Here is a 13,651-nt window from a genome sequence, read left to right on the forward strand (position 1 = left end):
CTTTCAATCCCACAATGCACCGTAATAACGGGAAATAGCACCGTAATAACGAGAAATAGCACCGTAATAACGAGAAATAGCACCGTAATAACGAGAAATAATAAAACAGCACCGTAATAACGAGAAATAGCACCGTAATAACGAGAAATAGCACCGTAATAACGAGAAATAGCACCGTAATAAAATAGCACCGTAATAACGAGAAATAGCACCGTAATAACGAGAAATAGCACCGTAATAACGAGAAATAGCCGCTCAACGGCTAGAGAATACCCTTAATGCACTGTGAGAGTCGAGCGCGGAATGAATTCCCGCGTCTCACCAGGAGCTGGCGCCGCAGCTGAATCATTCATCCATTTTCCAAACCGCGCTGATCCAGTGTAATATCATACAGGTATAAATTTATTTATTTTAAACGCACTCAGTATCCAAATTCACTCACTCGTTTTTATTCACTCCTTCAAGTGGAGATATTAGTTGAGTAATGTGGTGAATAGTAAATGAGGGTATAGGGGGCGATTTCGGACACAACATAGGACTCACCCAAGCTTTGGATGTTATTCTTACCTGAGATACCTACCTTTGTGTTGTTCTCCTCATCTCCACTCCTGCGTGTTTCCGTCTCCAGTTCTCAGTGTGTTCTTCTAGACCCTGTAAGAAGAAACATGTTCTTATTTCAGATCATCAGCGATATACTTACCTTGCCATTTATCTGAACGAATAAACGTTTGTTATTGTTTCTCACTACTTACAACATCACGAGTCGGTGTTCTCTGACAATGACATGCTAGAAACACAATCACTGCAATATAGACAATCATAGACAATTTATCAAATCTTAACCATTTTTCTTTTCTTTTTTTTGGCGGGGCAGTGTATTTCTTACTCCTCTACTCTAGCATTTGGCTTGCTTTGGATATTTTAAAAAGCTATACAAATAAATTGTGTTCAATAGAAACTGGTTATAAAAGAAATCTTGGATTTCTTATTTTGAAGTCACACTTTAATCCATCCAACATTACCTTTCAAAATGATTTCAATATATAGCCTCACATATGATTTGAAACCAATTAAAGGCTTTTTATTTCTTAGAGTTAGAATAAATCTCCCTGACTGTAACCTAGTCTCATGTGGTTAAAGAAAAATATGAAATACATTTACATTTACATTTACATTTAATTCAATACAAAATTAATTTTGTAACATTTGGAGACATTTGATTTGGGCATTTATTAACGTCTATATTGTTTTTTCTTCTTAAAGTTGACATAAAAATAGCATATACCTCTTTGGATAATGTGAAGTATTTTTTAAAGAATTTACTTCATTCCACAGCATCTAAACTGTAAAACACAATTGAGTGGCATAAGTTACTCACCATGTACAGTAACTTGAAATGTCTTCAGTTTTGCTTCTGTACTCTTCTTGATGTCTACACTAAAATGTCCAGCATGTTCAGTTCTGATGTTTGTGATGGTCAGATATCCATTCTGTTTGTCCAGCTTAAGTCTGTATATGAACATCACATCATTTGTATAGATGATTCCATATGTTTCCTTCATTTTAGCAATGATTACATCACCAAACTTCCATATTATCTCTTCATCTCCCTGGAAGTCTGTAGGATCAGGGTTTAGAGTGACAGAATCTCCCTCCATCACTGACACTGACTTCACTGCATCTGCATCACCAAACACTCCTGGAGAACAAAAAGGAACAGTTTTGTTATACAATATTGTAGTATTTGTTCAGTAAATGCATTGTATTAATGAAAACAATTTCTCAGCCAATGTATGGTTTGTTTACAGCTCTATTCCTCTATTGGTACGGGTAAATGACAATGTTACACTATATTTGATATTATAGTTCCGCGTGTTTGGGCAGTTCTCTAAAGTGATCCTTGTCATTCACATTCATGTACAGAAGGGATATTATGAGCTAATTTATGATCAGTCCCTGGACTTACTTTATTCTCTCATACTGCTACATATTCTTGTGCCATGATAAAGGGGCAATGACACGACTTGAATATTATTATTTGTTGTGTCCAAGTGTATTAGTTCAATTTAAAATAATTTGATTAATTTGTAAAATGTATCACATTATTCTATAAAACCTATTTAGTTTGAATTAATTGTCAGTACATTCAAATAATAAATATTATTTTATGTTTGGTATCTTAAACCCCTAAAATGTCAGGTGTATCAACTGTCCGTAAATGAAAACTATTTCAATTGGTGTTTTAATATTCCGAAATTCAAAATAAAATACTATGGAATAATATTATGGTTTAAAACCATAAACTTATCCGTGTGGCAGAGAGAGAGGGTTTCATCGCTCTTGAATTCTGATAAAAACAGTTACTTTCAAGTATAAAATGGTACACTTTCCATGTTAGGTGACAACCATTGGAGAACTAGGAAAATGCTATTTTATCATAAACTTCTTCATTGTATCTACAAGTCCTATACATGAACTTGCTTGTATATAGGCAAAGTTAATCCAGGCATCCAAGTAGAAGCCTGTTCAATATTTAAATTAGTTGCAAAAGTCAGGTGGTGCAACTGCAACAAATGTCCCTATATGAAATAAAACTTTATTTAAGCTAAATCAATAATAAATGTATTATATTTCCTAATTGGCAATCTAAGATAAGTTAAAGACGTTTACACTTTAATTTTAGATGCCACTATGGACTTGGACTCAAGTCTGAATTGGCCCCCTTTGGACTCGGACTTGATTGGTTAAGGACTTGGACTCGGCCCACCCAACACATACTGTCCATACAAAAAAATAATGTTGCTTTTAAGGTTAAAATGCAGTTAACTCTATTCTGATGTATGAATAACGTAAGATTTCATATTTGGATTTATGTTAATGGATGTTAAATGACAGAACATGGCTCAGCAGACAGGGATGCATGTTTTGCATGGACAGGCAAAGACTGAACTAAATGGCACGATGCATATACATTTTATTTCCTGTTTTAATGTAAAAATATTCCAATTTAATTACCTTTTTTGGTATAAGCACATCAAAAAAAAAAAAAAAAAAACAAGTAGGCTAAACCTTTATAGCGCAATTATTCAAAACCACCCTAATGTTACAAGGACAGGTTATAACAACAGCAGTCGTCCAATAGCGAAAATCACGAGCTGATGGAAGTTTTTGGCAAATAAGCATATACTTATCCATTTAGACCTAACCGCACCCTGCCTGAATGACAGCGACAGTAACCCAGACAAAGAGCAATAGAGAGATTGAGTGATAGATTGAGAGAGTGATTCATTTTCGTTTCCTGTTAAACCAGTAGGCCTACATGCGTTTGCCATGCGTTTGCAGTCATGTAAAATAGTAATGCTCCGTATGTTGCAGGTCGTCAGTACCCTCTAGTTTTCAACACACACATGTACAAACAATTTACCCCCAAAAACGCTTAATGTTATTTTCATCTGTTATTATTCGTAGTGTGAGTTATCACAGCGTCTATTTATAGAAAAGTGATACGTGTTTGTGTTTAAAAAAAACTGTAAAAAAAATAGATAGGCTACGAGGATAACAGTCTGTTCCGGTTTATATTGAAACTGAAAGTGTTGAATTAATCAAAATAAAATGGACTTACCGTGCACGAGTAATAAAACACAAAAAAGCAAAGTAGTATCCCTCATATTGGTGTCGCTTGTAAGTGCGTCCAAATTACAACGGCAGTGAAATCGGGATACTGATGATGGACTCGTAACATACCTTACAAGTCACGTGATTTCTTGAGAAAGCGGGTGTGTCACGTCATTCTATTTCAAAGTGTTTAGTGACCCTTGACTATATATATATATATATATTTTTAAAGAAAAGAAACAAAAGGTGTCCCTTGATTAGGCCAAAAGTAGGCTATCTTCACAGAGACTTGATTTATTATGTGTTTGTGATCTTAAATAATTAAGCTAGTACTGTAATAAATAAAGCTGTTTTGTTAAAAGCCACACTTTTATTCCTGGGTAAAAAAATAAATTGTTGGCAAAAAGTTTTTTTTTTTTTTTTACACAAGCAACATACACATCTCTGCTACAAATCAACACTTAAAGTTTTTTTCTAGGACCTACCATTTTGATACAGTTGCACTGAAAGTGACAGACGTGCAAATGTTTCAACTTATGCCATATGCGGTTAATTGTAACAGACAGAGGGGTTAGTTGTAACACTTGTGTGCAACACACATAATTCAGTACTATTTTCTCTATATAGTTTGATATAGTTTGTACAATAGATAGATATCCATACATACATCCCTCATCCAAATATCCTTCTATAATGGATCAATATCATGGATATAGATATATGAAAGGGCTGCACAGTTTTGCAATAAATAAATAAAATCATCAAATATTGCAATTGCTATTGAATTGTGTGTGGCAGTTGCATGCAAAATTATAATTATTAATAATAATAACAGTAATAATAATAATAAAAACAAGTTAAAAAATCACATTTAAATGGTTTATTGCATGAATCAATGCATAGTAAAGAAATGTGAAAAAAATCATACTTTGACATTTCAATTCCAACATTGTTTGTGAAAGTCCAACAAAGTTAAATGTGGCAAAATAAATATATAAATAAATAAATAAATAAATACCCAAACCTGAAAAGTTGTGTGGCTCCCTGTTTTCATTGAATTATCGGTGTACACTTGGAGGCTTAGTTGTAACATTGCTACAGCTAACCCTACAAACTGTTTTTACTAACTGTAAAAAATATTTTAAGCCTTGCTAACAGTTGTTGATATGTTTCAAAATGGTGCTGTGTTTTAGCCAATAAGACAGTGATTAAGGTAATATAAAGTTATTTGGTGACGTACACACTCAACTCAGAAACCAAAAAAAAACGTATGATGAAAAAATTTACTTGCATGCATGGTGTCAAAACACTTTGTCCAGTATCTACACAAAATCTTATCAAATCTTTCCACAAATCCACGGGAGACCGTCTTCTGGCAGCGAGAGAAAAAGAGCGGAAACACAACCTGCTTGACCCTGACTAACTGTGTAAAAGGTCCATGTTACATCTAACCCCGCGTTAGCTTGTGCCCCGCGCTCCCCTATAGCTGCAGACTGGAGATCTCCAAAATGGGATGTGAACTCCAAAAGTGGGCAGAACCTCCAAAAGAGGGCGGGGTCTGTCTCCACGAACAAAGACTTGAGCCATCGGCTCTGGATTCATCCAATTGTCATATGACTTAGGGCTACATTTCAAAATAAAAATGTGTAAATTAAACATCGTTTCTAGTTTATCTAAAATAAAACGTTATTTTTACGTGGAAACGTTTCACTCAACTTTACAACAGGCTGCAGCTATTCACATGCTTTGGCCAGTCACGGAAACGCTGCGCGTTGTAGGCCTACGTCGTTTGAGGGGGAAAACATTCAAATGGTGAAAACGTGACAATTGGAGTGAAGAAGAGACTGCTTCATTCTATCTATATAGTTAGAAAAGTCCATTACAAGGATAAACATTAAAGGAGAACTCAGGGCAATTTTTAAGTTAATCTTGATCGTTATACCTTTGTGAGTACTGTCTATAGAAAGAAAAAAAACGAACCGGATCGGTGCTTGCAACACGGAGCTGCTACCGCTAATGCCCAGAGCTCCACCTCAGCTAAAACGGCAGTTATTGGGGCATATTCATAAAGAGAGTTGTTGTGCCTCTTAACAGACACAAAATGCAATTAAAATGTCTGTCCAACATGAACAAGAGCCCTTACATGACAACAAGATGCGTTTAGCAACTTAGCCATTGTTTAAATTCACCTAAATAGTGTTTTAGACGGCTAGCTGTAGTCTCGCGCTGAAGTCCCGTGGGAACTCCCGCTGTAGCCGGGAAAAGGTAAATAGAAGTGTGCAGCCGGTGGGAGGAGCATTGTGTGTGAAGAGTGATGATCAGAGTTGATCACAAATGAAGAAGAAATGGTTCGTAACGTAACTATGGAGAATATAGAAGATTTTGAACACATTCACATTTGAAGAGGCTTTTGAGTTTGATGGTCGTCCTTATGTAGCCTATTCGAACCCGAGTATAAGAACTAGCCTCACACTCTTCAGTCAACAATACCTTTTCCCGGCTACAACGGGAGTTCCCACGGGTCTTCGGTGCGAGACTACAGCTAGCCGTCTAAAACACTATTTAGGTGAATTTAAACAATGGCTAAGTTGCTAAACGCATCTTGTTGTCATGTAAGGACCCTGTTCATGTTGGACAGACATTTTAATTGCATTTTGTGTCTGTTAAGAGGCACAAAAACATTATTTATGAATATGCCCCCATAACTGCCGTTTTAGCTGAGCTGGAGCTCTGGGCATTAGTGGTAGCAGCTCCGTGTTGCAAGCACCAATCCGTTTTTTTTTTTTTATATATATATATAGACAGTACTCACAAAGGTATAACGATCAAGATTAACTTAAAAATTGCCCGGAGTTCTCCTTTAATGGTAGGGGAGACCGGGGACAGTTGCAACACTTTTTGCATTTGGCTCTGTTACCCAGAGACGGTTTGGATTAGACAAACCAATTGTTTATACAATAAACTTACATCTGTCTGTTAATAGTCTAAACCATTTAAAGATAGCCTAAATACAGAATACATTGTTCACAATTTGCATTTGAATGTAAGGAATCAGATGTTGCAACTGACCCCGGGCCTGGGGTTTGGGGATGGCAACATGTTACAAATACAATATATGTCAATGTTAGCAAAATTATTATTATCAAAAATGTAAGTTAATAATATTACAGTGTTATTTATTCATCAGCTTTGATTACATGACAATTATAGATTTGTCTAGATGAGTAGGCCTTATGTGCAGATGTCAAATATTCAAATTGATATCAAATACAGTAGCTTTTAGTGACATAGGAAGAATAGAACCATTTGTGAGGCAATTCACTTTTATTTAGCCTATTGTCATGTAAAACATTTTTTATATTTTTAGATAATTAAACTATTCACTGTGTCCTCCTCTGCACATAAACACACAGTTGCACCAACGCATGGTCACAGACATCTGCACGTGTGCGTGCACGTGCACACACACACATAAACCTCCTGTCCTTGCTTCAACTTGATGAACTATATTATATTTAAGTAAAAACGTATTTTTTAAAAAAAATACTGCTATGTGGTCTGTTTTTATATGTTGCAACTGTACCTGTTCCTGTCAGCCATGATAAAGTGCTAGTGAGTGTCATCACTCTGTTTCTGATTAGAGAAAAATTACATTTTGCAACCATCCCCTGTTGCAACCTGGTTGCAACTGTCCCCTAGAGCTGTTATGTAAACGTCACATGCCACGTTCGTCCAATCAGTGACACTGACGACGCAAGTATGCAAATAAGTACAGTTTTGGAATATGCAGTGTGAAATGGCAGTTTATGAATAGGTACCCAGGATTAATTGCTAACCCCTGGTATAAAATGATCAGTGTGAAATGTGAATAAAGAGAACCCAGGGATCCATTTAGAATGACCCACACTCTAAAAAATGCTGGGTTGTTTTTACCCAACTTTAGTTCAAATACGGACAAACCTAAACGTTGGGTTAAAAATGTAATTTTAAAATTTAACCCAACAGCTGGGGGTTTCCATATTTGAAACAACCCAGCATGTTTTGGAGTGTAGGATGAAAAGGGCTTACATATCACAATTTACACATAGCAGCTGTGAGTCAGGGAGACATCACTGTGTTAAATAATGGATTAATAACGCTTGTTATTGTGGCAACAAGATATAAACACAGGTTTCTATTGCATGGTGATATAAAAGGCTTACAGTATTAATTATTATAGTTATTACAGTAGGTGATAAAAAGCGAGATGCGAAAGTCAGCCGCGACACCCCTTTGTACTGGCGCGTTCATGCTCTACACAATCGCGCGCAATTCACGGAAGCGCGCAGACTGAAAGAGTTTTCCCTGATTGGGTGAAGAGTTAATGAAACAATGTGAAAGACGCGATTCTGCCGTGTTTCATGAAATCGACCAACGTTTTTTTTTTCAGACATTTTGTACGGAACTAACGTTATCTAACGGTGGAAGAAAATGATCCACGCTATTGTTTCGTTATGTTTATGTTGTTTTCCTCTTATTGGTGAGTTAGGCTAAACTGATTTATGTATTCAGTGTTATGCAGATTAGATAACATGCTATTGTTTAAATCATTCAAGGATTAAGGTTTTACATTATTTAAATATTTAATTTTACGTTCCATAATTATTTACATTTAGTTTTGATCTCTAGGCGCTGTGACAGAGATGGCAGTGATGGAGGGAGATGTCTTCACTCTTCACACCGGTCTTACTGACATACAGAGCGTTGATAAGGTCGAGTGGAGGTTTGGATCGAGCAGAACATTAATAGCCTCAATAGCGAATGGGAGCATTGAATATGGTGTTGATAAGAGATTTAGAGATAGACTGCAGCTCGAGAGACCGACTGGAGATCTCACCATCACAAACGTCAGTAATGCACACAGTGGAGTTTATAAACGAAGTATTACTAGTGGACTTAAAGAGCCAACCGAAGAAATCCATGTCACTATTTATCGTGAGTAGCCTACTAAAGATGTTCGCTAGCCTATATCGATTTATTTTTTTAAAAAGTGTAGACCTAGATAAAAAGTTGTTTGTTTGTGACTGACATTGCAATAAACTCTCACTCAACACATTACAATGCTGATCAAAACACAACTCGTCTACTACCCTCATACTTATTTTTATTTTATTTATTTTTTGTCTCCAGCTCATTTGCCTGTTCCTGTCATCACCAAATACTCTCATCAATGTTCATCGTCGTCATCCGTGTCCAAAAGTGTGTTGTTGTGTTCAGTGTTGAGTGTGAGTCACGTGACTCTCTCCTGGTTCAAAGGAATCAGTGTATTGTCCAGCATCAGTGTGTCTGATCTCAGCATCAGTCTCTCTCTACCTCTGGAGGTGGAATATCAGGATAACAACACATACAGCTGTGTGATCAACAATCCCGTCAGCAACCAGACCACGCATCTGGACATCAACACACTCTGTCACACACCAGGTAGGACAGTGGTCATATTAGTGTTTCTTCACAGTGCCTCAATTACTGATAAATTTGTAATAGCTTGCCAACCATTTACAATGTTTATTCAGCTGTTTATTTATCAGAATTTCTGTTGTTTTGCTGTGGGTTTTTGAAAATAAAGAGAGTAGAGTCTTTTTGAAAGAGTTAATGCAGTTTTTACAGAAGTGCCCACTTCTTTCTACAGACGGTGACCACTGGAGTCAACGAACTGAAGCCGTGATCCGATTGGTCGTCACTGCTGTGGTGGGCGTGGCTGCTGTTGCTGCTGTTGTTGTACTGGTTTATGACATCAGATCCAGAAGATTTGAACTGGAGAGGAAAACTAAGTTCATCAAACATTAATGTACCTGGTATTGTAAAACAGGAATAAACAGTATCTGTCTTTTTTTGTTTCCATCTCTTTCATTTGTTTTAAAACAATATCTGTTTATATTTAGTCCACGGGGACCAATGGTGTGAAGACCCTCTTGGAATTGCTGTTTTTTATTGTATTTTAAAGAGAATATCAATATTCATAATTGATAATGGTGCATTACTTGTTTTTATTTTATATTCTGCTATAAATCCATTACAATTGACACCATTTAGGTTTGTAAAAAAAAGTCATGAAATAAAGGACTAATAACTATACTGCAATGCGTAATCGATTCTGTCATCTCAGCTGCCTCAGCGGTCTGTAACAGCTCATGTCAAACGTGCAATGCTTCAGTTGTAACGGTCAAAAAGTGTGAGATAAAATCCAAATTGTAAAATGTAATATTTGACCAGCATTTACGTTAGAAATGTTAAAGGAACACGACAACTTTTTGGGACTAAACGGTTAAAGGATTCAATTCAATTCAATTCAAGTTTATTTGTATAGCGCTTTTCACAATACACATTGTTTCAAAGCAGCTTTACAGAAAATGCATTTCAAAAATATACATACAAAAATACAGTTAGTTAATCATGAAATTTAGGGCATAACATATCGCCGGCGTTGGGTCGTCTCTTCACAGGCGTCGAGTCGTCTCATCACAGGCGTTGGGGCATCTGAAGTCTCCATGAGAGGCTGGATACATAACTGGAGCTGACGAACTCTATTTGAGTTATCTCGGGACAGGCGTCCCGAGATAACAACAAAAAAGGCAGATGGGAAATAATTAGCGTAGCTGCTGTTCATAATATGAATGCATTTGATCTGATTTAACTGTAGTATAAAAGGTATGAGATGCATCATGTGAATGCTTGGCTAAAGAGATGCGTCTTTAATCTAGTTTTAAACTGGGAGAGCGAGTCTGAGCCTCGGACAGTATCAGGAAGGCTATTCCAGAGTTTAGGAGCTAGATGTGAAAACGCCCTCCCTCCTTTAGTGGACTTAGATATCCTAGGTACGACCAGAAGCCTCGAATTTAGTGATCTTAAAGAGCGCGATGGATTATATGGCGATAGAAGATCTCTTAAATACACAGGAGCTAAACCATTTAGGGCTTTATAGGTCAGTAACAATACTTTGTAATTGATACGGAACTTAATAGGTAACCAGTGTAGAGATGATAAAATTGGTGTTATATGATCATATTTTCTTGACCTAGTAAGAACTCTAGCGGCTGCATTTTGGACTAACTGTAGCTTGTTTATTGAGGATGCAGGACAACCAGCTAATAGAGCATTACAGTAATCTAGTCTCGAGGTCATGAATGCATGAACTAACTTTTCTGCATCAGAAACTGATAGCATGTTACGTAGCTTAGCAATGTTTCTAAGGTGGAAAAAGGCTGTTCTTGTGACATTTGAAATATGATTTTCAAAAGACAAGTTGCGGTCTAGTATAACACCCAGGTCTTTTACTGTAGAGGATAAAGTAACAGGACGTCCATCTAGATTAAGGTTGTATTGTAAGAGGTTTTGTGGGCAGTTTTTTGGACCAATCAGTAATACCTCCGTTTTATCTGAATTTAATAGAAGAAAATTACACGTCATCCAATATTTTATATCTTTAACACACTCTGTCATTTTAGATAATTTAGTGTTATCATCTGGTCTAGATGAAATATATAATTGAGTGTCATCAGCATAACAGTGGAAACTTATTCCATGTTTTCTTATAATATTACCAAGTGGCAGCATATAAATTGAGAATAGCAGGGGGCCTAATACAGATCCTTGCGGCACTCCATAATTTACTGACGTTATCTTTGATTTTTCCCCATTTAAATGGACAAAATGGTAACGGTCTGATAGGTACGATCTAAACCAGCTTAATGCCTGTCCCTGAACACCAGTGTAATTTTGAAGTCGATCTAAGAGTATTTTATGATCTATAGTGTCAAACGCAGCACTAAGATCGAGTAAAACTAGTATTGAGATACAGCCTTGGTCAGAAGCTAAAAGTAAATCATTTGTAATTTTAACCAGCGCAGTTTCTGTGCTATGATGTGGCCTGAATCCAGACTGAAACTTTTCATAGATATCGTTTTCTTGCAAGAAAGAGCACAATTGAGCGGACACAACTTTTTCAAGTATTTTAGACATAAATGGAAGATTTGAAATGGGTCTGTAATTTGCTAGGTTATTTGGATCTAATTGTGGTTTCTTAATAAGAGGTTTTATAACTGCTAGCTTGAATGTTTTTGGAACATGTCCTAAAGATAAAGACGAGTTAATAATATTGAGAAGAGGCTCTTCCACTACAGGTAACACTTCTTTCAGTAGTTTAGTGGGTATTGGATCTAATAAACATGTTGTTGGTTTAGATGCAGTGATAAGTTTATTTAGCTCTTCCTGTCCTATAGTTGTAAAGCGCTGTAGTTGTTCTTGAGGGGCGATAATTGAGGCTGAATCATAAGACGCTGTCAAAGATTGTACATTTACAATTGTGTTTCTGATGCTTTCTATTTTCTCAGTGAAGAAATTCATGAAATCATTACTATTAAGATGTAACGGAATATTTTGTTCAGGTGATGTCTGTTTATTTGTTAATCTAGCCACAGTGTTAAATAAAAACCTTGGATTGTTTTGGTTATTTTCTATTAGTTTGCGGAGATGCTCAGCCCTGGCTGCTTTTAGAGCCTTTTTATAACGTGACATACTGTCTTTCCACGCGATTCTAAAGACCTCTAAATTAGTTTGTTTCCATTTGCGCTCTAAGTTACGAGTTTCTCTCTTGATAACATGCGTAGCACTGTTGTACCATGGTGCTTTAGTTTTCTCTCTAACCTTTTTTAGTCTAATTGGTGCAACAGTTTCTAATGTACTAGAGAAAATGGTGCTCATACTGCTAGTCATTTCCTCTAGCTCATCTGTTTGTTTGGGTTCACTGAGGAGCGGAGATAGATCAGGTAAGCTATTCAAGAATCTATCTATAGTGGTTGGAAGGATTGTTCTGCCTGGTCGATAACGCGGCGCAACATGACACATTTCAGCCGTACGTAGTATGCAAGTTACCATGTAATGATCAGTGACATCATCACTTTGCGGTATAATATCTATATCGGTTGGATCGGTTCCATATGATATAATTAAATCTAGAGTATGATTAAGACGATGAGTGGGACCACTAACGTTTTGCTTGACCCCAAAGGAGTTTAATAAATCTGTAAACGCAGCTCCTAACGCATCATTTGTGTTATCAACGTGTATGTTGAAATCTCCAACAATTATTGCCTTATCGACATTGACCAATAGATCTGAGAGAAAATCTGCAAACTCTTTTAGGAAATCAGCGTAAGGCCCTGGCGGTCTATATACGGTAGCCAAGGCTAGAGATAATAGGGATTTCTTTCTTACATCTAGGAGCGTAACATTTAGAACAAGTACTTCAAACGAATTAAACCTGTGGCCTGTTTTCTGAGTAACATTAAGAATATCTCTATAGATTGTTGCAACACCGCCGCCACGACCAATCAGACGGGGCTCGTGCTTATAACCGTATCCTGGTGCAGTGGACTCATTAAGACCGAAATAATCATTTGGTTTAAGCCAGGTTTCAGTAAGGCAGAGTACATCGAAGCTATTATCAGTGACCATTTCATTTACAATAACCGCCTTAGGTGTAAGCGATCTAATGTTTAGAAGACCTAGCTTTAGAAATTGTTTTTGTTCACTAATATTGAGATTTTCTGGTTTAATCACAATTAGATTTTTCTTAGATCCTACAGTAGATTTATTGTTTGGCCTCACTAAACGAGGAATAGACACAGTTTCTATAAAGTGTTTTACACTGGTACTTATATCAATTAATTTGGGACAGCAAAGAATGTGATTTGGACTTTGACTTACTAGTCATATGGTGTGTAACGTCTTGGAGATGTTGTCCGACAGAACAGCCGCTCCGATTCTGCTGGGGTGCAGGCCATCAGCACGGTAGAGCCTAGGTCGCTCCCAAAACAGATTCCAATTATTTACAAAGGATCACTCCACCCAAGTAGCAGTGCTTCGCCTTCTGAGAATATAGTTCCCAGTATACGCTTAGAAGATGGCTGTGTCTCATGTGACCTTGTTATTTATACAGGCTGTGACTATACAAATCACAACATGTAAATAGGAAAATGTTGCCGTTATTTTGTCACTT

General features: G+C 36.7%; 2 protein-coding genes across 3 annotated transcripts in view; one reads left to right on the plus strand and one right to left on the minus strand.

Annotated features, from left to right (window-relative positions):
- LOC306988958 (titin-like) overlaps window positions 1-13,651 on the minus strand; it is a 41,417-nt gene that overhangs the window by 11,530 nt on the left and 16,236 nt on the right. The window lies entirely within an intron of this gene.
- Window positions 7,930-9,729, plus strand: LOC306988969 (uncharacterized protein). 2 transcript variants are annotated; one of them, XM_079594225.1, is made up of 5 exons: window positions 7,979-8,134; window positions 8,284-8,589; window positions 8,785-8,853; window positions 8,976-9,075; window positions 9,284-9,646. In XM_079594225.1, exons 2-5 carry the CDS (start codon window positions 8,416-8,418, stop codon window positions 9,439-9,441), a joined length of 501 nt encoding a protein of 166 aa, XP_079450351.1. In that variant the 5' UTR covers window positions 7,979-8,134; window positions 8,284-8,415; the 3' UTR covers window positions 9,442-9,646. The 2 variants fall into 2 exon arrangements, with proteins under 2 accessions (XP_079450350.1, XP_079450351.1); XM_079594224.1 differs by having other exon boundaries at window positions 7,930-8,134; window positions 8,785-9,075; window positions 9,284-9,729.

This window comes from Phoxinus phoxinus (genome assembly GCF_949152265.1).
Source record: "Phoxinus phoxinus genome assembly, chromosome: 20".
Classification (NCBI taxonomy): Eukaryota; Metazoa; Chordata; class Actinopteri; order Cypriniformes; family Leuciscidae; genus Phoxinus; species Phoxinus phoxinus.